The sequence below is a fragment of the Microdochium trichocladiopsis genome (assembly GCF_020744255.1).
Source record: "Microdochium trichocladiopsis strain MPI-CAGE-CH-0230 chromosome Unknown B0I36scaffold_2, whole genome shotgun sequence".
In the NCBI taxonomy this organism is placed as follows: domain Eukaryota; kingdom Fungi; phylum Ascomycota; class Sordariomycetes; order Xylariales; family Microdochiaceae; genus Microdochium; species Microdochium trichocladiopsis.
Genome location: NW_025763545.1, coordinates 2,700,481 through 2,724,198, shown reverse-complemented (window position 1 = coordinate 2,724,198; position 23,718 = coordinate 2,700,481). Strand labels below are relative to the sequence as shown.

Genomic DNA, 23,718 nt, shown 5'->3' with positions numbered 1-23,718 from the left:
AACGGAAGCATAATGAACAGAGACTGCAACTTTTAAGCGTATCATTTACACCTCTAGCCATACTATTTACTGTATATATACTCTTGCAAACGGTATCAGTCGCTGAAATATTGGATGATTCTCTACATTATGATATCTGTGACTGGCGTAAGCCAAGCTTTCTATGTGGTTGTGGGCTCGAAACTCTTGGCCTGCATAAAAATTGTCGTCCCACCGTGAGTTTCCAACCATCCTTATGAGGCCTGCCGTTCTGTACCCCGTCCCAGCCTGTGGCACAGCTCTCATCGAGTGCTGTCAGACTTGAAAGGACGACTGCCTCTAAAACCCATGATGGAAAGTCTTGGGCACACGGCTCAATGCGATGTGCTTTACTGCGCGGATGATTCAGCTTCTTGTTGTGCGATGACGAAGCAGTTGTTCTCCACAAGCATGCCGTGCCTGCTTGCCCCACGCTTTGTGCCGCAGTTCCTATGTCCTGTCAGAACGAGACACGCATGTTCCAGGACTGAATGGTAGCCCCGAAATGTGTCCCGAGCGGTGATGGCTCATCCTGTGGCGAGCGCAAAGGCGATGGATGGAGCCCCGCCAGTTGTAGCGTGACACAAGTGTCTGTATCTGGTCGCCAGAATCTCATTGTTGAAGTGCGTTTCTAGTGGACGAGAGCATGGCCCTCGATGCTCGGTAATAAGAGTCCCAGAAGCGTCCTCTCCGGTCAGTCTAAACGGGAGGCAAGCACTTTGCATCCAACAGTCATGAGCGCCGGCAAAGGGCGCGCGCGCGTGCACGCAACACAAGCGTCCAGAATCCCTCCCCCGGGCAAATGGAAACTCCTTCCTGCCACACACGACGAGAACCGTCGTTCATGTTGTTCCTCTACTTTCGTGGCGGCAGGCAAAAAGGCGGAAAGCCAGTGGGGGAGGCGGGAAGGGGGGCTAGTAATTCGTCGTCCGATTCGTCTTCTTCTGGTAGAACAGATCTGTCCGGGAGCTGCCTAGATTTATAATCTTGGGGCACCCGTCGCGGTCCTTTTCCAGGCGCGTGCACTCGAAGCAGTAGAACGCGTCGCTGATCCCCTCGCCGCCGCAGACGACGCACTTGTTCTGGTAGTTGCCAAAGGAGCACTCGTCGCAGATCCGGACGAGGGTGGTGGGCCGCACGTACGAGTCGCACACGGGGCACTTGCCATCGCACTTGTCGCAGAGGCGGCCGATCGAGATGCCGGGCTGCTTGCGGCACATGACGAGGTCGGGGTGGTGGCGAGACATTGTGCCGGCGGTTGTTGATGAAGCTGTTGTCTAGAGGCCGGAGGAGGAGAAGGATATGAGGAGGCGGCGGCGGGCGGCTCTGTTTGTGGCGGAGAGCGCGGAGTCTGTGAAAAGAGTCGAGCTCGTGACGACTTGGGCGGCGGGTGTTTGGGAGTCGGTGAGGTCAAATCTTTGGTTCGATAGAGGCCTATTGCTGTCGCGTGTGTCGTATGTAGGAAGAGTGCAACAATACGTGCCCGGACGTGAGTTCAGGGCGGTCAACACTGCGCAGAAGTGGTTCTGTGTCGAGGCAGTTGTGATGGGGAGTGGTTGTCGTCCTCAGGAACAGGAATTAATTGTCAAGGCCTTGCCACCCACCAATGACTGTCGAGCTTGCTAGCGCGCACGGCGGCAGAAGGTGCTGGAGCCCGCTGAGCAACCCACACCACCCTGGCCACTTCCTGGCGTGCGCCAGTGGGGCTCCAGGCCGGGGTCGTCCTTCGTTAGTGGGATGCCCAGCGTCGAGCTTGTGTGACAACGCGCTCCAATAGAATTCCAGCTTCACTGTCGAGCTTCCCACGTCGTCATTCAGCACCTCGTTTCTCGCAGTCGGCACCTCGTCCAGGTAGATCAGCTTGGCAGGCTCGGAGTGGCTCTCTCGCAATTGTTCGTCGCCAGCTTCTTTCGTTGAGCCCACGCTGCTGAGGTCCGCAGTATGATTCTGCGTGTGTGCTACAGGCGCAACGCTCAGCAGCCTTGCATCGCAGGACCGCGGTCCCCTTGAAGTTTCATTCATTGAGCTGGCGGTCCTCAAGATGGAGCCCGTTGAGAAGTGTGTCCATATCCCAAGTCCTCCAGATCCTGCCCATCACTGACATTGTGCCAGACCACGAAGCCTCTCGCCCGCCAGTCCCCGGGTCGATGACGTCTCGAAGAAGCGCAAGCTCTCTCCGGAGCCCTCTCAGACCAGCGAGGCGAGCCGGTCGCCAAAAAGAAGCAGACCAGACGGCCATGCCCGATCACCCACGTACGACGCAGCACCACCAGGTAACGGCGCGCCGCGATCACCACCATCGTCCACTACCGGACCTGATCGCGCCCGGCCGAGCCGCGAGGAGTCGCTGCAGGAGGAGAAGAAGCGCGGGAAACGCCTATTCGGCGGCATCCTTGGGACTCTGAGCCGCTCCGCACCCAGCACGCACCAAAAGAGGCGCCAGGATATCGAGCGGAGGCAGCAAGAGCGCGCGCACCAGCAGAGAGCCGACGATGATAAGCTGAGGGGCGAGAATCTTGCGAAGCTCAAGAAGATTCGTCAAGTTGAACAGATCAAGTTTGACGAGCAGGTTGTATGTAATGAACGAAGCTAGGCTGCTGGAAGTGAGCGGGGGCCAGATTCTTGCTGACACAGGGCTTACAGATGAGGACGAGGCATAACGACTTGCTAGCGAAGGCGCATTTTCTGAGAACAAAAAGCGAGCCTAGTGTGGTAAGGCTCTTACTCGTCCCCTGCCACAGCGATAGAAGTTGTCTAGCCTACTGACTCGTGTACTCTCAGTATTACCTTCCCTGGAGACCAACAGAGGCTCAGGAGGAAGCGATTGCGAAGCAGACCCGTGATATCGAAGAGCTCATTCAACGAGAGCAGGACGTATTCACGCGGCGCAGGGAACAACGTTTGAAAGACTTGGGGGTTTGGCGAAAATCGGCGGCTCAAGAAATCGGCCCGAGGCATAAAGACAACGACGACGAGAACGAGGAGCAAGAGTTGCTTTCTGGCACTAAAGATAGCGGAGATACGAAATTCAGGCCACGAGAAGAGTCTGCCACAGAGCCTGTTGCTGTCCCAGACTCAGGACACGAAGCTGAAGAGGCGGAGACTGGAGAAGTAATGGTGGAAAATGACGAGGACATGGTCATCTACTAGCTATGCATTAGGATCCATGACTGTCAGGATCCAGATGTACTCGAGAGCATCCCGCTGGATAGTCTTGTCTCGGCCTGGGGAATGCAAGTTGGTAATACTGCGCTTGTCCCAGCATCGAACGAGGTCTCACTGGTGTAAGTAGCTACCTCTTCATGTAGAGAGACAAAATTGCACAAATTGACGCTGCCAGTTCTGACAGAAAAAACGGACCAGTTCACGCAGAACGGAGTCGCCTCGCACAGCTTTCATTGTTTGATTTAACCTCTGGGCTGGCCGACGCCAGTACTGCGTGACAATCTCTGCATCAATCTCGCATGATTCCTAGCCGTCATCCATGCCATCGTCTGTCACCAATCGATCAAAGAGTGGGCGGGCCGATCCACGAATGTACAACGCCGCAAGGCTCAACTTCCGCTGCCCTGTGCTTGTGACTACGAGGCAGTGTTGGTTGGTGGCAGAACTGCTGATCATGCAGTGTAACCACACACTACGGAAGCAACGAGCAGAGCTGATATCACGTGAACACCCGTCGAACACTGCCACTGGTGCCTTTGGCAAGACGCGTCGCGTTGAGGCGATTCTGCCCGCATACTTTTATCTGCCTCCTTACGGCTGGAGCCTTCCTACATCTCCTCTCACCACCGTACTGCACCATCTTCCAACGTACAAAACTCTCACGCACAACTTGGCCAACATGACCACGACTACATCTACCCAGCTCTATCAACCTTGGGCAGAGGAACAAGTGCACTCCTGTTCTTACTGCCAGGCTATCACCAGTTTACGGATCACCAACGATGGCATCAAGATCGAGATGGTGAACAAGGTCATGGCAGTTCACGAAGTCTGGGAAGGGGCCTGTACCGCAGAGCCATGCACATTCCTCTGGCGATACCTGGTTGATTTGGCCTGCTATGAATCTGAAATGAATCTTGGCATGTTTCCTTTGTGGGAACTCGAGGCTCATGTAGACGGCGATCCAGGTGACTATGCTGTCAACTTCATTTGGATCCACCCTGTTTGGGGGCGTTTCGATCCACGAGAAAATCTTGGCAATATGGTCTTGATGGCCCTAGAAGGTAATTATAGCTGCTCCTTGTAGTAACAAAAACATGTGCATGTATGTACATGCAGCACTGTCAATAGAGCTAACCATATCTGTATGCGTAGGAAGTAGAGGCGGCGAATACGTCAGACGTCGGCCTTTGGTTCTCGATCCCAGTTCCCAAGCGAACCTCAACTGGATGAAGCAGAAAATCGAGATCTGCAACAAAACGCACGAAAAATGTATGAGGGCGTTCGTGGCAAATCGGGAAAAATATACTGGTCCGAAGCGACTACTGAGTGTTGGTGGCCCACAAGAGCCTGTGGTGCGCCTGATTCCGACTCATTCGCTACCTCTGGATACAATACGCTATGCTGCGGTATCTTACGCGTGGGGCACACCCGAGAACGGCACAGAGGAGATGAAGACGAAAAGTGCAAACCTCGAAGCAAGGCTTCGCGACGGTATCCCGTTCATGGAACTACCTATGACAATACAGCATCTTGCCGAAGTAGCTCGAGCTCTCCATTTACCTTACCTCTGGGTTGATGCATACTGCGTCCTACAGGAGGATGCGCCCGGAGTCGGGGGAGAGTTGAAGACCACATCGTTCGAGGGCATTTACCGGCGTGCCGACGTTGTGCTTGCCGCATCCGTGGCACAGCATTGCGCCGCAGGAGTTCTGCATCCTCAGTCTGTGTTCAAGGCATATGGCCAACTGTATGGTTTCAAAGTCCTGACTGCTGACGGAGACAAAGTGGAGGTGTACGCCGCGGAGCGGCTGCTATACGATCAATTTGACGAGTTCCCAGCCCAGCAGAGGGGTTGGATCGACCAGGAATTAGAGTCTGCGCTCCGTGTGCTTGACTTTGGCGAGAGGCAAGTCTGGGGCCGCTGCAAACAAATGCAAGAGCCCAAGGGAGGGGATGACTATATCGACTATATCCTCCGAGATGACATGTCCACCGACTTGCACGATATTTGGATCCTGGTTGTGGGGAACTATTCGAAACTTCGCTTCGGCTCCGCGAAGGATAGGCAGCCTGGGATGCGAGTCCGGATCTGCAATCTCGCAGAGAAGCATGGCATCCCCGAAGATGAATGCATTGCCGGTATATGGAAGAGGAGCGCACTGTACCATCTGCAATGGTGCAACAAAACTCTGCCCGAGTCTCGTATCAGTGACATGCCGACCTGGTCGTGGCTGGCGTCTCCACAGGGAGTACACTATATGCAAATCACAGATTGGGGTGGCTACACTCTGAAGATTCTCAAGTTTCCGACACGCGGGGATGAGCCTGAAACAATCCAGGTACGAGGGCGTCTTCAGCCCGCAACCGTTGCGGCGAATCTTGAGGATTGGCTGAAAAGTTTGGGTCCGCTTGCTGAGATCCAAACTTGGTGGGATATCGTACCGGCACCCGACACCGCTGTGAGCCTCGTGGAGATCAGCAGTAACGCGAACCGGAATGCAGGCTTGATATTGGAGCGGAGTGACCCTTGGGAGGATGTCTACGCGAGATGCGGTTTCTACGAAGTCGGGGAGCCTAGCGGCTCCTTCGAAGCCGGGAAGCCTAAAGATCAGCCAGAAGCTAGACCAGTTGGGCCTGTGAATGCTTGGTTCGAAGCAGCCAATCCAAAGGCTTTTACGCTAGTCTGATGGCTCTGCGGGACAAGGCTAAGGGTTAAAGGGATTTTGGGGTAGTTTTCGAGCAGGATCAAACCCCATGGGTGGGTATTTACCTCCGAGATGGTTAGATGGAGTAGGTCTGGTCCTTTTCGTGGCAATCACATTTCCCTCGTTCGTATCTCGTGTTTATTGTTCATGTGCAAAACCCTCGTGAAGACGCACAGCCAAAGCTGTCGATCGCTTGCGCTTGAAGAGTGCGTGGTGAAAGAGATTAACATGGGCAAAGGGACGGCCCCGCTGGAGACTCTGATGAACCTCGGCGCCGGCGTCTTGCTTGGTGAGATGCGGAGGTGGTTTCGGTGCCCTCTTATTCTTTCGGCTCTTGGGTGTCTCTTGAAGCCCGCCTCAACCTTCTAAGAATCTTTGAATTGCTACAGCTTATAGTCTCGGCCGAATCCCCCCAGCCACAAACGCACAGCGGCCCCCCCCGAACGAGGGGCATCGACGTCACACCATCCAAAGGTCCCACTGCCAGCACAGCACCGGCATCTGCGGAATCCTTCGAGGCGGTCACACCTCAGCACTTACACGGAAACCGCCGCTCAGTCGGCTCCGCCCAAGGTATATAATCCCCGTCTCTACCCCTCGAGCCGGCACAACTGCACCCCTCTTTAGCTCTTTGCACTCCAACACGAGGCTCTCCGAGCTTGCACAACATCATGGCAGCGGATTCCAAGATCAACCAGGGCAAAATTGATGGCCTGAAGCCCGAAGACCCGCGGGTCGAGCACAAGTTCATCGATGTCGGCGGCGGCATCACTTATCACTACCTCCTCGCCAACTCAACGACAGGCGAGCCACCAGTGGCCACGATCGTTCTTATTCATGGCTGGTATGTACTTGTTCGATTCCAACTCTTTATAGCCAATGGAAAGCCCGCAATGGAGTCGTATCTTGACAATATAGGCGGATCACCGCCACTTCCAAACACATCGTACTGACCACCCCTCAACAGGCCCGATTTCTCCTACGGCTGGCGCTACCAGGTCCCCTTCCTGCAGTCCTTGGGCCTGCGCGTCGTGGTGCCGGACATGCTCGGCTACGGCCGGACCTCTGCGCCGGACGACCACGCCGAGTACAGCTTCAAGAAGATGTGCGGCCACATCGCCACGCTGATCCAGTCCGTCACGGGCGGCGCGCCGATCATCCTCGGCGGCCACGACTGGGGCGGCTACTTTGTCTGGCGCATGACCAGGTACTACCCGGACCTCATCACCGCCGTGTTCAGCATGTGCGTGCCCTACGAGCCGCCGTCCCCCAAGGTGCTCACCCTCGAGCAGATCGTCGAGCGGGCGCCCAACTTCCAGTACCAGCTGCAGCTCGCGAGCCCCGTGGCTGAGACCCTGGTCAACCGCTCGCCGGCGACGCTGCGCGGGTTCCTGAACGGTCTGTATGGCGGGAGGACCCCGGAAAATGAGATCCTGTTCAACACGGATGTCGGCATCAGGGACGCCGACATGCTCGAGCGCATCCAGCAGTCGCCCATGGTCTCACCGGCGATGATGGACTACTATGTGCAGGAGTTCTCGCGCAGCGGGATGCACGGCCCGTGCAACTGGTACCGCACGCGCCTGGTCAACGGCGAGGAGGAGCTGCCGCTCGCCGAGGAGGACGCGAGGGCCGGCAAGCCCAGGCAGTTTGCGCAGCCGGCCATGATTGTCATGGCGGAGCTGGACGCCGCGCTGCCGCCCAGGCTTATGCAGAACCAGGATCAGTACTTTGAGAAGCCGCTCAAGAAGGCCGTCGTCAAGGGGGCTTCGCACTGGGTCATGGTGCAGTGCCCGAGCGAGTCGAACCAGCTGATTGGGGAGTTCCTCCAGGGCGTGCTGGGGGATAAGATCAAGGCTTCCCTGTAGGAGGAGACTTACTCGTGTGCCGTGGCTCAAAATAGCTGACGGAGAATTTTGTACCTGACGAGAAATATGACAGCACCACAACTCCCAATCGTGAATTCTTCTACCTGGATATGTTTCTCGACTTCAACATTCAGCTTGCAAATCCGTTGGATGCAAAAGTGACCATGGAATAGCGAGAGTGCCGTAATTATTGTCAGATCCCCAAAACTTGGTAGATTGCAGGTTTGACGATGACTTGAGCCTTGCGGATCTGAGGGATCGCCAAATGGAGGCGTGCGTACTGACTGCACTTGCAATCTCGGCCGCTCCACCTCGAAGCTAGTCCTCAACTGGTGCACACGTCAGCCTCGACAAGCGGGATGGGTCTGAAGAGGTATCAAATCAACTCAGCCACGGAGTGCACCGACGTGGTGTACGCTCTTCCGCGTCGCGAGTTCCTGTCAGTACAACGGCAATTGCTCTGCAGGGGTGCACACATGTCTGAAGGCGGCAATCCATCCACGCCAAACAGCCATACCAGCAGCACTGATGCAGGGAAACGTCTGAAGAATGGCTGTCGACTACCACTCTGTGAGCGAAGCCAAGCACAACAGTCTGCGGTGGCAGGGGAGGGGGGGCCCAGACAGGGTCCTAGGGTCGCGCTGTGGAGCTCTGGGCTTGGGAAAGGGAGGCGGAGGCTGACGTTTTGTTATACGAAGAAGAATGCCGCCGTGTCCAAAGGCTTCATCTTGCCCCATTGCCTGGTCCACCAAGTGTGGCTGATGGCGTGGCCCTAACTCGAGACGGCTCGGGAATAATTAATGACAGGCTGCCTAGGATCTCGAATACTGCTGGTAGCCAGAGGATTCCGGGACATGAGGTTGCTGGTTACAGGAACGGCGTACGTAGTAGTGTAGTATGCGTTACCTAAGGGGGGTGAGTACTAGTGAAGCACGTACGTACGAGTCTCAGGGAGGCTGTGCAAAGGCAAAGGCAAAGGGGCAAGCACTGCGAGTGAGTACGTGCTGGGAGGAGCCGGCCCCAGGTTTCGAGCCATTCGAAACATGCACCGTTGCTGCAACAGCCAGCCAATTAGCTCACAGAGGCACACAGCCCAGCTGCGCTGCCGGCTGCCTGCCGTCCTCTGTCCCCAGCACATCCGACCCGCGCTCACTGCCCACGACAGCCAAGCAGCGCCCAGCCAGTGAGGGAAGCAAGCATCCCGTCACTCTCAACCCTCCCCATACTAGAAGCCACCCTCACTTTTCCAGCTCGCCGCCCAGTTGCGTCAGCCCCAGCTGTGCCCGCTGCTCACTCCCACTCCCTTGCCATTCTCTCTGCTTCGCCAAACCCTTCGACCCCGTCTTCGCGTGCTCACTTCCCAGAGAAGCAGCTGCAGCTCGATTTGGGTGCTTTCCTCGTTGGCAGTTCTGCGACCTGTCTCGTCCCATTCGTCCTCGTATCCCTGATTCCCAGGCTGACCAACACCACCACACTCCTGTGGCAGCCTCGCAACTCCGCGACAGCTTCACCACGTACCACGCTAGTCCAACGCACCTCGACATCTCCGATACCTTCCTCGACATCGTCTCGTACACGAAATCAGAGACATTGACGCTCACACCCATCTCAGCGAAGCACTCCGTCCGGACAACTGCTCGCGCGCTCCGAAGTCCGCAACTCAGCTCAAAGCGCAACACCTGCACGATTGAGCCGAAACCACTCTGACTAGTGACGAGCTGACCCCTCCGAGTCCAATCATATACCCGCGCATGGTTCGGCCTCTTCCTTGAACAATCATCAGTCCCTTGCTTGCAGCATGGCCGGCAGGCCACCGCCGGGAGGGCCCTACGACCAAGGCAGAAAGAATGATTTGCTGCTCGATCTCGATGATCAGCCCGCGTATGGCGGCCAGCGGGCCCCCGTGAATGACGACGAGCTACTTCGCACATACACGCAGGACCAAGAACAAAACCCCTCGCGGCCGTCGGTCTCTTACGATGACTTTGTCGGCGCGGGCCAGACGACGCACCCCAGCGTCAAGAACCCGCCGCCTGGTGCGGCATACTCATCACCGCGGCCGCCGTACATGACCCAGAACGATCGCCAGTTCAGTCAGACTAGTGGTCTGAATAACTACCAGCGCTATGCCGACGACTTTGACGATTACCCAGAGGACGGCCAGTCCTACTACCAGAACCAGGGAGGAAACCTTAATGGAGGAGGAGATCCAATGGGTCGCGACAATGCGAGGAATCGTAATAGCGTCCTCAGCTTGGGCGGCGGCTTCTTTGGCAGGGCGAAAAACATGCTGGGAATGGGCCAGCAAGGTTACTCAGAGATGGATCTACCGCTTACCCAGGCCGGTGGTCGTGTTCGACCAGAATCGGGATCCTCTGCGCCCCCACCGAAGCAGAGCAAATTCGACATTAAGAACTTCAAATTCGGTTTTGGCAGCAGCAAGCCAGATCCGTCCACTCTCGGTCCTCGAATCATCCACCTCAATAACCCTCCCGCGAACGCTGTAAACAAGTACGTCAACAACTACGTCTCGACAGCCAAGTACAACGCCATCACCTTCCTGCCGAAATTCTTGTTCGAGCAGTTTTCGAAATTCGCCAACATTTTTTTCCTGTTCACGTCAGCGCTTCAGCAGATCCCAAATCTGTCGCCAACGAATCCGTACACGACTATTGCACCCCTGCTTATCGTGCTCTGTGTTTCTGCAGGCAAGGAGTTTATCGAGGATTATAGGCGGAAGCAGGCGGATAGCGCGCTCAACAACTCCAAGGCCCGGGTCTTGCGTGGATCTAGCTTTGAGGAGGCCAAGTGGGTAGATGTGACTGTTGGTGACATCGTCCGCGTGGAGTCGGAGGAGCCTTTCCCGGCTGACATTGTCCTTCTCGCGTCTTCTGAGCCCGAAGGTCTTTGCTATGTCGAGACTGCCAACCTTGACGGTGAGACAAACTTGAAGATCAAACAAGCGCTTCCGGAAACATGCCCGCTAGTCAGTTCTGCAGAGCTGGGACGGCTTGGTGGCCGCGTCCGATCTGAGCAACCAAACAGCAGCTTGTACACGTATGAAGCTACGCTGACGATGCAGTCTGGTGGTGGCGAGAAGGAGCTGCCTCTCAACCCCGAACAACTTCTGCTAAGAGGAGCTACACTACGCAACACGCCATGGATTCACGGCATAGTCGTCTTCACGGGTCATGAGACAAAGCTCATGCGAAATGCGACAGCTACGCCCATCAAGCGCACCAGAGTCGAGCGGCAGCTGAACATGTTGGTCCTTGCGCTGATTGGCATGCTTCTGGTGCTAAGCATCATTTGCACAATCGGTGACTTGGTGTGGCGATCATCCCGCCTCAACACCATCCCCTACCTCATGCTCGATCCATTGGACAGTGCCAGCATTGTCGTGACAACCATCTTCAAGGATCTTGTCACCTACTGGATTCTATTCTCCTCTCTAGTCCCCATCTCACTCTTCGTCACGGTCGAAATCATCAAGTACTGGCTCGGCATCCTGATCAACGACGACCTCGACATGTACTATGACAAGACGGACACGCCTGCCAACTGCAGGACTTCCAGCTTGGTCGAAGAATTGGGCATGGTTGGATATGTCTTTTCCGACAAGACGGGAACTTTGACTTGCAATATGATGGAGTTCAAGCAGTGCACGATCGCCGGTATTCAGTATGCAGAAGAAGTCCCCGAGGACCGGAGGGCTACTGTGCAAGACGGTGTCGAGGTTGGCATTCATGACTTCAAGAGGCTGCGCGAGAACACCACGAAACATGAGACGGCTGTTGCGATCCAGCAATTCCTGAGCCTTCTATCGACCTGCCACACTGTCATTCCTGAGCGCAACGAAGCCACGGGCGATATCAAGTATCAGGCTGCCTCGCCAGACGAAGGCGCTTTGGTGCAGGGCGCGCTGGTTCTCGGCTATAAGTTCGTCGCTCGTAAGCCCCGCGTGGTGATAATCGAGGTGGCTGGCGAGGAGTACGAGTACGAGCTCCTGGCTGTGTGCGAGTTCAACTCGACGAGAAAGCGCATGTCCACTATCTACCGATGCCCAGACGGCAAGGTCCGCTGTTACACCAAGGGTGCTGATACAGTCATCCTTGAACGCCTGAGCGAGGACAACCCTCACGTCGAGCAGACCCTGCTTCATCTGGAAGAGTATGCCTGCGAGGGTCTCCGAACACTTTGCCTTGCCGTCCGCGAGATTCCGGAGCAGGAATTCCAGGAATGGTTTGCCATCTTCGAAAAGGCTCAGACTACAGTTGGCGGCAACCGCGCTGATGAGCTCGACAAAGCTGCCGAGTTGATTGAGCACGACTTCTACCTCTTGGGCGCAACCGCTATTGAAGATCGCCTTCAAGACGGCGTTCCCGAGACGATCCACACGCTGCAGCAGGCCAACATCAAGGTCTGGGTCCTGACCGGTGATCGCCAGGAGACAGCTATCAACATTGGCATGAGTTCTAAGCTGCTCAGTGAAGACATGATGCTCCTGATCGTCAACGAGGAGGATGCCGCGGCCACCCGCGACAATCTCCAGAAGAAACTAGATGCCATCCGCAACAATGCCGACGGTCAAATCGAAATGGATGCGCTTGCTCTTGTCATTGACGGAAAGTCCCTAACTTACGCTCTCGAGAAGGACATGGAGAAGATGTTTTATGACCTGGCTGTCATGTGCAAGGCTGTCATCTGCTGCCGTGTCTCACCTCTCCAGAAGGCCTTGGTTGTCAAGCTTGTCAAGAAGTACACGGATGAGGTTCTCCTCGCTATCGGCGATGGAGCGAACGATGTCTCCATGATTCAGGCTGCGCACATTGGCGTCGGTATTTCCGGTATGGAAGGTCTACAGGCGGCACGCTCGGCAGATGTCTCAATCGCACAGTTCCGTTACTTGCGGAAGTTGACGCTGGTGCACGGCGCCTGGAGTTACCAGCGCGTTTGCAAGACCATTCTCTTCTCCTTCTACAAAAACATCACCCTGTATATGACACAATTCTGGGTAAGCAGCACCCCGAGCTCTACCGCTTTCGGATGCAACTTGATACTTGATACTGACAGCCATCTAGTACACGTTCCAAAATGTCTTCTCTGGCGCCATCATCTACGAGTCGTGGACACTGTCATTCTACAACGTCTTCTACACCGTCCTTCCGCCTCTCGTCATCGGTATCCTGGACCAGTACGTCTCAGCCAGACTCCTGGACCGATACCCGCAGCTCTACACCCTCGGCCAGCAGAACAGGTTCTTCACTCTTCGCACATTCACACTGTGGATCGCCAACGCCGTCTACCACTCAATTATCCTCTACGTATTCGGTGAGCTGCTCTGGTACGGCGACCTCAAGCTCAACGACGGCACCATCGCCGGGCACTGGGTATGGGGTACGGCCATGTACGCCGCTGTCCTGGCCACTGTGCTGGGCAAGGCCGCTCTCATCACGTCAAACTGGACCAAGTACCACATCATGGCCATCCCTGGAAGCATGGCCATCTGGTATGTCTTTGTCGCAGCGTACGGCGTGGTCGCCCCCATGGCCGGCGTTTCCAAGGAGTACCACGGCCTGGTGCCCAAGCTCTTTACAAACCCGGTCTTCTGGCTCCAAACCGTTGCGCTGCCGCTCCTGTGTCTCCTCCGTGACTTTGCTTGGAAGTACGCCAAGCGCATGTACTATCCGCAGACGTACCACCACATTCAAGAGATCCAGAAGTACAACATCCAGGATTACAGACCTCGGTAAGTTTTCTTTGTCAACAAAAACACTACTCCCCCTTTAGATATGTGCCCACATGGTGCTAACCACTACGTACAACAGCATGGAGCAGTTCCAAAAGGCGATCCGCAAGGTCCGACAGGTCCAGCGTATGCGCAAGCAGCGTGGATATGCTTTCTCGCAGGCCGACGAGAGTCAGACGCGTGTCATCAACGCGTACGACACGACAAAGGGGAGAGGTAGATACGGCGAGATGCCAGCCTCGGGTTCTCAGCAGAGGTAGCCGCGGCATTCTTGATACCAGGGCGTGCAGGCATGACCGCGAGGAGCTGAGGTGCACGTCCCTGCTCATGCCGCTGTCATCTTCATTTCGTTTTTTTTTTTTGTACAGATAGGGTGGTGGAAAAAGAAAAGCGGAAAAGAAAGAGAGGGGCCAGAGTCAGAGAGATACAGGATTATCATGCACGTTACGCAGAATGAGGCGCAGAAAGGGAGGGCAACCGTGGGGGCATCGCTGCGTTCATTCTGATCCCTGATTTCCCTTGCTCCTCAAGAACGCACCATTCGCGGCCATTAGTTTTTTCTGGACGCGGCGGAGAACTGCGGTACTGGGAGCGCACCCGGCGTTATACTTTATTTTTGTTCAACTGAGAGCTAAGGATTTCGAATAGAAAAATTCTTGACTGTTCAACTTCTCTTTGTAGGGCCCATGAAGCCATCTTCGCTGGTCACAGCCAGGGCATGTTTTCTCGTGCAGAGGATGCGCGCCAATCAGGACCCTGAATTGACAATTGAACGGCTGTGCTGTCTGGAAGCTGGCGGCGGCTCCATGAGACCCCTTGACTGTTCAGGGTGGGGGGGGCACATGTCAGATCGCTGCCTCCACTTGCAGGAGGCACTACCTTTCTTTGCTTCACAGTGCCGCTGTAAGACAAAATAAAATAAACTTCAAGGTTCTAAAGGCATTGCTGGGCTCGAGTTGCCTATGCAACGAACTGCAGGAAACGTGACGGATTTTGTGAAGTTTGGGTTATTTATAAATGGTGCCGTCCTCGATGCCCTTGTGAAGTGTGGATCATACTGCTGTGCCATGCCCTGTCGACCAGGGGATCTACGCACTTTCAGGCAGTTTTAAGCACCGGAGCTAAGTAGTTGAAACTAGCGTGGTTTGGCCGGCAGAATCGCCGGGGTCCGTGAGAGAATAAGACCGAGAGGCAGGGCACCTTTTTTGTCTTGTCGTTGGGCTCCGCCCATGGTCGAACTTGGCAGATTCGACGAGACAAAGCCCGGGTTCTCCGCCTGGAAAGGAGCGGTCGCAGTAAGGCGTGAGAAAATCATATTGTTACCTGGCGAACACAACCCTGAAGAGGGCCAGCGGCGGGCGGGTGGACGGACGGACGGGACGGACGGACGGGACGGACCAACGGGGTCACGTTCTCTGCCAGCTTGACCAGCAGCAAGCAGAGTCGCACAGCTCCCCTGAATACAGAATTAGCCGGAGGGCTTTACCGCTTTCCGTTGCTCCGGGTTGGTACTCTGCGGCTGTTACAGAACCACGGCGGTGGGACGCCCAGCTGGTGGTTAAGCTTTGTTGCTGTCGCAGCCAAGGCGAAGTCAGAAGCTCAAGCTCGGGAGCTGGTCGTCGAGCAGTTGTGGCTGGGCCACGAGTAGCCTTTACGAGGCTGCTGTCAACCCGTCGCGTCCATGACAATGGGTTCCGGCCTTCCGTTTGGATGGATGGTTTGGTCTCGTGGCTGTAGTCGATTGGCAAAGTGCTGGCTGGTGCTTGTGATCCAAGGTAGTCTCATTGATACAAGACTGCTTAATTGATGGGGGCCGACTTTGACAGGCAGCCAGCCAGCTGGATGCGCCCTGGCGGGCTTATCTCTGGAGCTCCCAAAAACCTGCAGGTGCGGGCAGCAGTGGGCCTCGTCGCTCCTGCACGCCCAGGGTCGTCACTCTTTGGGTCGCTGCTGCTGTTCCTGCCGCCACCAAAAATTTCCACTGACGCACCAGCAGCGTGTAACTATGACTGTGTGCGTGCGAGCATCCCTGCCCTGCTGCCACCACCACCACCACCTCGCCGAGCTCGAGTGCTGGCGCCTTTTTATTCCCGCTCCCTCCTGCCCTCCTCTGCTGCCGTCTTTGCCCGCTGCTCAGCATCATCTTGCCGGCATCCCTCATCCCTGGTGTCTCCAAACCATAGCCTAGCACTCCCATCGTGCGCAATGGCTTCCTCGAGAGCTGTCGCCCGGCTCGCCGGCGCCTCTGCGCGCCAGATCCCAGCTATGCGGACCTCGGCCATGCCCACCGCTCGTGCCGCCTTCGCGACCTCGACAAGGCTCTCGCCTCGCCAGCCTGCCCTGAGAACCTCTCGCCAGATCTCGCACCAGCTTGCCAGGTCGTACGCCACCGAGGGTCCTTCTGCCACTCTCGCGCCCAAGCCCAAGAAGAAGCCCGGCAAGATCCGGACAACCTTCAAGTGGCTGCGTCGCCTTACCTATCTCTCTGTCCTCGTCGTCATTGGTGGCATCGTCTACGACGGCTACATTGACAGGCACCCCGACGAGCAGTTCGAGCCGGACCCCAAGAAGAAGACCTTGGTTGTGCTCGGTGAGTACGGACCGTTTGCGCCCGCTGTGGTCGCATCGCGTGCCCTCAATTCAATGGATGACTAACTGCTCTGTTCCTGGACAAAGGCACCGGATGGGGCTCCGTTGCGCTGCTCAAGAAGCTCGACACCAGCAACTACAATGTCATCGTCATCTCGCCTCGCAACTACTTCCTCTTCACTCCTCTGCTCCCCTCGTGCACCACTGGCAACATTGAGCACCGTTCCATCATGGAGCCCGTCCGCCAGATCCTCCGCCACAAGAAGGCCTCGGTCAAGTTTTACGAGGCTGAAGCTACCAAGATCGACGCCGAGAACAAGGTCATCACCATCACCGACAACAGTGAGGTCCAGGGTGCTACTGCCACCACTCAGGTTCCCTACGACATGCTCGTGATTGGCGTTGGCGCCGAGAACGCCACCTTTGGTATTCCCGGTGTCCGCGAGCACAGCTGCTTCCTCAAGGAGATTCCCGATGCCCAGGCTATCCGTACCAAGATCATGGATTGTGTCGAGAGTGCGGCGTTCAAGGACCAGCCTGAGGACGAGGTCTCTCGGCTCCTTCACATGGTTGTTGTTGGCGGTGGACCCACCGGTGTAGAGTTCGCCGGAGAGCTTCGCGACTTCTTCGACGAGGATATTAGCAAGCTCATTCCCGAGATCGCCCCCAAATTCAAGGTTACTCTGATCGAGGCTCTGCCCAATGTTCTGCCCATGTTCAGCAAGCAGCTCATCGACTACACCGAGAAGACGTTCAAGGAGGAGCAGATTGAGATCAAGACCAAGGCCATGGTCAAGAAGGTCACCGATAAGACTGTCGAGGCCGAGGTTACTGGCCCCGATGGTAAGAAGGAAATCATCACGATCCCCTATGGTCTCCTGGTTTGGGCTACTGGCAACGCTGTCCGCCCTGTCATCAAAGACCTCCTGTCGCAGATTCCCGCCCAGAAGGACTCGAGACGCGGCCTGGCTGTCAACGAGTATCTGGTCGTCCAGGGTACCCGTGACATCTGGGCTGTTGGTGACTGCGCCGTTGCTGGCTATGCTCCTACCGCCCAGGTCGCCTCGCAGGAGGGTGGTTTCCTCGCTAGACTGTTCAACAACATGGCCAAGACGGAGGAGCTTGAGACACAGATTCGGGAGCTCAGCACCGGTCTCAACCTCAAGCCAGGTAACGCTGCCGAGGTCGCCACCCAGATCGAATCCGCCGAGCGCCAGCTCCGCCGCATCAAGGACGTCAAGCCTTTCCACTACTCCCACCAGGGCAGCTTGGCCTACATTGGTTCGGAGAGAGCCGTCGCCGATGTTTCCTGGTTCAACGGCAATGTTGCCTCCGGTGGCAAGCTCACCTACCTATTCTGGCGCAGTGCCTACTTGAGCATGTGCTTCAGCAGTAAGTTTTGGTCGGCATCTCACATTCGTCCCAAGAAACATGAACTAACCAAATATCACAGCACGCAACCGTGTCCTCGTTGCCCTCGACTGGGTCAAGGGCAAGGTCTATGGACGTGATGTCTCACGTCTGTAAACATGTCGCTCTAGGTCTCGGTTCTCCCAAGTTCTTTGGGGGATCAGCGGAGTTCTCTTATTGCTGTATCACTAGCTCGGCATTGTATTCTTTGGTTCTAGCTCCTGTCACGCAGCGGATGTCATTCGGCATCCGAGCATTGATGGGTGCTTTTTTGTGGAGTTTGGGTACATGATAGATTTTGGATCCCAAGGAATGTGCGTACTGTACTGTGCGCGTCCTTTGGAAGCGCAATCACGCGCGTACGTAAAATATGGATAGATAGTATTGCAAGGCTTTCGGCGGGGTGAGGCGGTCTTATGATGTTGCGCGAAGCCGCGGGGGGCGGCGCTGCTGTGGTTGAAGTTGGCGCGTTGTAATCTTTATAGCGAAACACAAGAAACACGGTTATGAACAAAAACGTCTCTCAACTCGCGGGCAGCGGCGTCACACGAGTAAATCCGCACAGCACAAGCCCATGCAACTGAATTTTAGTTTGACGCACTTGTGGCAACGGGAACTATTGTGGAACGACAGCAGCACATGCCTCTTCCCAGCCTTGGTTGGACAGCTTTGTCCCTGCGTGCAATCGCCTCTGTGCCTGATTGAGAGCAGAGGAGGACTGACTAGCTGCGTTTGGCTCCCCGGTTCCTCAGAAGCGCAGCTTCGGCATGACAAACACGAGCAGGATTGCCGCCACCGCCATGCCAAAGATCATGGCGTACAGCTTCATGCGGCCCAGCCACCCCTGGCCCTCGCTCATCTTGCGGATCGCGCCCATCCTCCTGCTCGCGCCTTCGAGGCCGAGCTCGTTGCGCTCGAGGCTGCGGCCCGTCGCGTCGAGGACGTCCCTCTCCTGCTCGAGGCTCGTCGAGAATGCCTGCGACGACTTCTTCAGGGACGCGGCCATGCGCACGAGGTCCTCGGTCAGCGCGTCCTGTTCGGCGCGCTGGTGGTCCAGGATGGCCTCCGTCGTGGCTGTCGTGGAAAGATCCGTTGTCGCAGCGGACTTGCCTGTGCGGCTGCCAAAGAGCTGCGCCCGGGTGCTGGATTGTGTGGTGTGCGCCGTGTCTTTGGAGCCTTCTCCTGCTGGCTGGCGTGAGCGGACCTGCTGCGATGTCGTCGTGGTGGTTGTCTCCGACGTGGAAGGGTTGTCATCATCTGGACGAGACGGCGTTGGGGCCTGGACAGACTGTGACACCTTGGTGCTCCCGCCTGGCAAGTCTGGGCTTGTGTCTGGTATTGACTGGCCGTGGCTCGCCGGCCTGCTGTCGCGGTCTCCATTCTCATCACCAGCCTCGTCGTCGTAGCCACCTACATCGCCCCAACCATGTTGGTCATGATCATCATCCTCATCCTCGTCATTCCTGCCACCGCTGCCGCCGCTCTCATCCCTCGAGTTCGTGCTCTCGCTCGGCGTCATGACGATACTGCTCAGTAGATCCTCGGTGGTGTCATCCGTGTCATCGTCGTCCTCGGCGTCCGAGTCGATGCTCAGGTCTTCAAGCTCCCGCAGCCGCTCGGTCAGGGCTTCAAACACCTCGCGCTTGCGGTTCAGGTCGGCCTGCAGCTCCTGCCTGCGGCTGTGGATCTTGATGTGCAGCGCGTCCTGCTCAAGTCTGGTGAGCAGTGTGCGGGCGTATTCCAGGTTCTACAAAAAAGAGGATTCGGTCAGTTTGGGCATGGCCATCGCAGCCACCACCAGGAAAAGAGAAGGAGCAAGACTAGACTCAAAAAAAACATACCGTTCCAGCCTTCTCCCGCTCGTACTCGCTCGTCCGGAGCCTCCGCTCCCGCTCGGCATCTGGGTACATTATGCTCTGCTGCAAGCGTGCGAGCAGGCGTGTCAGGTCTGCCAGCAGCGACTCGGTACTCGCTGCTACGGCTGCCGCTCCATGGTTCTGATTGCTGCCGCTGACGCTGCGCGGCCGCGGAGCCTGCGTCAACCGCGCCATGATGCTGCTTTAGACCCTTCTGGGATCTAGTCTGGCTTCGTCGTTCTGCTTATGCGTAGATGTATGTGTGTGTGTGTGTATGTCGCCGCGAGAGGGGATGGGTGGTGAGCTGCGTGGTGCCGACCTGGCTGGTTTGCACCGAACTTTTGTGCTCGTGCGTTCGTGTGGTGGTGGTGACGGTGATGGTGACGGTGATGCTGTGTATTCGGTGCGGGGCGTGCGTGGCGCAGAGTCGAGACAAGCCGGATTGTTCAAGAGGCGGGTGCCTCACCCAAGAAGTCAGTTGTGTAAATGCCTCTTGGGAGATCGCGATGAGCAGGCCTTTCAATCACCGCCTCTGAAGTGCGAGGGCTTGCGTCAAGGGCAGTCGATGTGGGCTGTGGTTGACGACAGTGGTCCTTGGTGTCGCTGGAGCAGTATGCCAAGCTCACAACCAGAGACTGATCCTCAAGCGTTGGGCGGTCGAGGAATGACAGGGTAGCCGTCGTTGCGATATTGTAGTTGCAGTTGTCGTCGTTTTCGTCGTTGTCGTCGTTGAGCAGCAGGTGGAGGGAGGTTGATGGATCGCATGGGAATCTACAGGCAAGGTGTCGTTGCTGGCAGTCACTAGGTGAGTAGTGCCCCACGCTCGAACCAGATCGACTCGAGCTCCCCAGCCTGGGCCCTCCGGGGGGAGCTTCCGTGCTAAGTACGTCAGAACTACCTTAGGTAGCGTAGCTGCCACGCGCTGCTTCAATTTAAAGTGGGACACACGACTGCACAAGCTACGAGCACCACTTCAGTCCTAGTTGTATAGACGAGAGCTGTGCTCCGCGCAATACTAATGATGATGATATTTCAAAACGGAAAACAGGATATCGCTGGATGGCCCACTATGCTGCAAGAATAACAAGAATATGCCTCCTTCAACCGCGAAGCACCTCGCAACCAAGCCAACTACTAGGTACAAAAAATAAGAGAAAGAAATGCCAAATGTGCACCTTACGCAGCCTTGTTCGAGGCCGTCTGCAGGAACCCAAGCAGAAAGTTCCGGTCCGACGACGACATGGGCGACTGGCTACCACGCCTTGATCCGTTCGCGCCTGGTAGCCCAGCACCCGAGCTCGAAGCCACAGAAGCGACGCGGGAGCGGGCTGCACTGCCCCCACCGTACGCCTCTGGTGAAATGGCGTCCTTGCCCTTCCCAAAAGAACCGTCGTTGCCCGCCTTCGGTTGGCCGAAAAGAGACAGAAGAGACTGCTTGTGCTCCGCAGTCGACTCTCGCCTGGTCTTGCCGACACCAGGCACTGCAAGCTGCGTTGTTGACGGTGGCGTCGACACCATCATCGAAGAACCGGCAGGGCCATCGTATGGCAAGCCTGGCGAGTACACCTGCGAGAGAGGCGACTTCGACCTTGTTATGTCGGATGCCTGGTTCTGCATCCGAGCCAACGGGGATTGAGTGTGTCCATGCTGCAGCTTGCTAAAGGGTCCTTGAGACTGGGGGCTGAGTTGAGACGGCGGCACGCTTCGTTGCGATTGCGTTTGGATCTGTCGGGGCGAGGATCTGGCCGAGGGGAAGCCGGAGTTGTCCCGTGATCCGATACGCGGTTCTCGAATAGGGCGAAGCGGGCTTTGGGGTTGCGATGTTGCTGGTGCAGGTACAGGTGCAGGTGCAGGTGCAGGTGCAGGTGCAGGTGCGGGAGCGGGTGCGGGAGCTGGCATCTCTTTCACAGCTTGGCGATTCGATTGAGGACGTGCTAATATGGCAACCGCCCCATAAGGCAGATTGGTCTCCGCGCTCATCTGAATCGGCTGGCCGTTCTGTTTCGCGGCCGTCTTCATCACATCTGCCATGGTGGGTAGCTCCTGAATAGGCTGCCGTGGCTGCCGGTGCTTGTCCTCCGGGCTGACTGGGTTTGAATGGAACGTCTTCTTGTCCTGTTGTTGTGCAGGTGGCGCACTTTGCCCCCCAATCTTGAACATGTCGAGGAGATTACTGTGATGCTTATCCATTGCCTGAGTTCTCGTCGACGGCGAGCTCTGAGCCAGGTTGTGGTAATTCGATTCTACGCCGTCGATCACTTGCGGCGCAAAGTCCGACGTCGCTTGTGGCCGCGTATGCGCAGGAGGTTGAGGTGCTCCTGCTAGTGTGGCGTGTGTTTGGGACACCTGCAGCTGGGCTTGTGGCTTGCCTGAACTGCCACCGCCCATCAAGGTATTTAGCAGGTTCATGGAGTGGGCAGGCATCTGAGTGGGGAGCGCTGGGCCACGGGCTTGTTGCTGAAGACCACCTGGGAGAGTTTGGGACGCCATGCCTGCCAGGGGCTGCTGGTTTTGATTCGTAGGACCTTTGCTTGCTGCCTGGTTATAATCATTGCCGTAGTTGTTCACCATTGCCGAAACGACTTGCGGCGCTGGCATCGGCTGAGGGTGGACAAGCTGTACAGGCTCACGTTGAAGGAGCTGGGGAGGCGCCATCTGTCTGTGATCGGGGACCGGGACCTGCACTTGAGGTCTTTGGTGTTGAAACTGGCCATAGCCTCCAGCAGGCGCCGAGAAATTGCTTGCCGGTGGTGGTTGCCCATATTCTTGCGTATACATACGCTGTGTTTGGTGCTGATAGTGCGGTGATTGAGGCTGCGGTACTTCAGCCGTTACACGATCGCGATGGGCGTTTGGATATTGCTGCTGCGCATACTGCTGCTTGGCAAAATGCTGCTTCTCTTGTTCTAGCTTAAAATACTGCTGATACTGCTGCTGGTATTGCTGCTGCTCGCGTTGGTGGATCTGTTGCTGTTCGCGTTGGTGGATCTGCTGCTGCAGGTGATGCTGCTGAAGCTGGAGTTGTTGCATGTGCTGATTGTGGAGCTGCTGCACCTGAAGCTCCTGTTGCTGTATCTCGTACTGCAGCTGTTGCCGCTGCTGCGCTTGCTCTTGCATTTGCGGCTGTGACTGCTGCCCACCAAAACCGGCAGCTAGACCTGGCTGGAGTAAAGCCATCAGATGTGCCGCAGCAGCGTCCTGGTTGGCTGCCGTCTGATGACCAGACTGAACAGGTGCTTGCGGTGTGATATGCAGGAGATCTTGCAGCTCTTTGGTGGCATAGTCCACGTCCACGTTCTGGGTGGGTGCTTGCGGATAGAAAACGTTGTCGTCTGTGAGGCCCTCGTCTGCTGGCACTTGTGAAGGTCGGTCCTTCTTCTGCTGTCTGATCCAATTCCTGAGCTGCACCATGAAAGGCGCAACCATGTAGAAGCGGTCCCCACTCGTGGCGTCGGCACTCTTGCCCTTTTTCTTCCTGAAAGCCGGAAGGTCGTTGAGCTTATACCATTGAATGGCTCCAATCTCTTTGCGAGTCTTCGGCGCGAAAGCCGTGTCCTCGGGGACATCCCGGAACACATAAAGCCGAACCTGCTGATCCTTCATGGTGACTTCGACGGGAGTGACTGGGGCGTTGCGGTCTACGAGACCAGCAAGTCGCAGATCGAATCCTGTCTCCTCAATAACCTCGCGCACGGCACAGTCAAGATCATCTTCATCCTTGTTGATCTTTCCGCGTGGGAAACTCCAGCTCGCGCCCTTCTTGTAGCCCCTGACGAGCACGGCAGAGTCCATGGCAGCATTGAGCATGATGGCGCCGCGCACGGGGACACGAGTTTTGTATTGTAGGAATCTCTCAAAGGCCATCTGGTGCTCCTGGGCCGTGAAGCCGGCGAAGAGAGGGCAGTGCTGGAACATTTTGAGACTGAACTGCTTTAACGTCATCGAGGGTAGTTGAGGGTCGAGCGGTCGGATGAAATCTTCGTAGAACCATTGCGCCTCCTCGATTTGAAAGCAGATGCGAGCAGTATCAGACAGGTCGGCCTGGCCGAGGTTGACGATGAACCGGACGCACAAGTCGTCCAGCCAATCTTCTAGTGTCATCTTTTCTTCCGCCATTGTGACTAAGGGCCATTCGCATGACCACCGCGGACTGAGCAAAGGCAAGCTGGCTGGAGATGCGATGGAGACAGAATCTTCCGTCGCCAGCAACGATCGATTGTATGTCGTAGTGTTGGGCGAATAGGCGGCGCACGCAAGCGCTTCGTGTTGGGAGCTTCGGCGCAGACAGCTCGACGTGGTACTGGAGCTTGCGAGGTCTTAGGCGGGGCTTGCCTGGCGCAACAGCAGCTCTTGTT

The 23,718-nt window shown here is 56.4% G+C and overlaps 8 protein-coding genes across 8 annotated transcripts; 5 read left to right on the top strand and 3 right to left on the bottom strand.

The window, feature by feature from the left end:
- Positions 1-932: 932 nt before the first annotated feature.
- Positions 933-1,265, bottom strand: B0I36DRAFT_372156 (PHF5-like protein; the record flags this gene model as incomplete). Its single annotated transcript, XM_046160088.1, has 1 exon — positions 933-1,265. The coding sequence occupies one exon, from the start codon at positions 1,263-1,265 to the stop codon at positions 933-935; it is 333 nt and encodes a 110-aa protein (XP_046017029.1).
- Positions 1,266-1,813: 548 nt separating this feature from the next.
- On the top strand, positions 1,814-3,368 carry B0I36DRAFT_72724 (pinin/SDK/memA/ protein conserved region-domain-containing protein). Its single transcript, XM_046163282.1, has 5 exons — positions 1,814-2,076; positions 2,131-2,590; positions 2,662-2,730; positions 2,800-3,302; position 3,368. Exons 1-4 carry the CDS (start codon positions 2,060-2,062, stop codon positions 3,166-3,168), a joined length of 915 nt encoding a protein of 304 aa, XP_046017028.1. The 5' UTR covers positions 1,814-2,059; the 3' UTR covers positions 3,169-3,302; position 3,368.
- Positions 3,369-3,862: 494 nt separating this feature from the next.
- B0I36DRAFT_359537 (uncharacterized protein) lies at positions 3,863-5,873 on the top strand (the record flags this gene model as incomplete). The annotated part of the gene is made up of 2 exons (XM_046158146.1): positions 3,863-4,247; positions 4,339-5,873. 2 exons carry the CDS (start codon positions 3,863-3,865, stop codon positions 5,871-5,873), a joined length of 1,920 nt encoding a protein of 639 aa, XP_046017027.1.
- A 689-nt stretch (positions 5,874-6,562) lies between these two features.
- B0I36DRAFT_345957 (Alpha/Beta hydrolase protein) lies at positions 6,563-7,759 on the top strand (the record flags this gene model as incomplete). The annotated part of the gene is made up of 2 exons (XM_046156411.1): positions 6,563-6,735; positions 6,859-7,759. 2 exons carry the CDS (start codon positions 6,563-6,565, stop codon positions 7,757-7,759), a joined length of 1,074 nt encoding a protein of 357 aa, XP_046017026.1.
- A 1,798-nt stretch (positions 7,760-9,557) lies between these two features.
- B0I36DRAFT_236810 (phospholipid-translocating P-type ATPase) lies at positions 9,558-13,768 on the top strand (the record flags this gene model as incomplete). The annotated part of the gene is made up of 3 exons (XM_046149490.1): positions 9,558-12,773; positions 12,841-13,508; positions 13,588-13,768. 3 exons carry the CDS (start codon positions 9,558-9,560, stop codon positions 13,766-13,768), a joined length of 4,065 nt encoding a protein of 1,354 aa, XP_046017025.1.
- A 1,945-nt stretch (positions 13,769-15,713) lies between these two features.
- On the top strand, positions 15,714-17,624 carry B0I36DRAFT_372175 (uncharacterized protein; the record flags this gene model as incomplete). Its single annotated transcript, XM_046160092.1, has 3 exons — positions 15,714-16,098; positions 16,185-17,489; positions 17,551-17,624. 3 exons carry the CDS (start codon positions 15,714-15,716, stop codon positions 17,622-17,624), a joined length of 1,764 nt encoding a protein of 587 aa, XP_046017024.1.
- A 631-nt stretch (positions 17,625-18,255) lies between these two features.
- On the bottom strand, positions 18,256-19,417 carry B0I36DRAFT_345954 (uncharacterized protein; the record flags this gene model as incomplete). The annotated part of the gene is made up of 2 exons (XM_046156410.1): positions 18,256-19,254; positions 19,349-19,417. 2 exons carry the CDS (start codon positions 19,415-19,417, stop codon positions 18,256-18,258), a joined length of 1,068 nt encoding a protein of 355 aa, XP_046017023.1.
- Positions 19,418-19,809: 392 nt separating this feature from the next.
- B0I36DRAFT_345953 (uncharacterized protein) lies at positions 19,810-23,479 on the bottom strand (the record flags this gene model as incomplete). Its single annotated transcript, XM_046156409.1, has 2 exons — positions 19,810-20,134; positions 20,544-23,479. The coding sequence occupies 2 exons, from the start codon at positions 23,477-23,479 to the stop codon at positions 19,810-19,812; spliced, it is 3,261 nt and encodes a 1,086-aa protein (XP_046017022.1).
- Positions 23,480-23,718: the final 239 nt, after the last annotated feature.

What these genes read in the sequence shown, in the direction of transcription:
- B0I36DRAFT_72724 (XM_046163282.1), top strand. An exon ending in TCAAGTTTGACGAGCAGGTT is followed by an intron (nt 2,591 to 2,661) that starts GTATGTAATGAA and finishes CAGGGCTTACAG; the next exon opens with ATGAGGACGAGGCATAACGA. An exon ending in CAAAAAGCGAGCCTAGTGTG is followed by an intron (nt 2,731 to 2,799) that starts GTAAGGCTCTTA and finishes GTGTACTCTCAG; the next exon opens with TATTACCTTCCCTGGAGACC.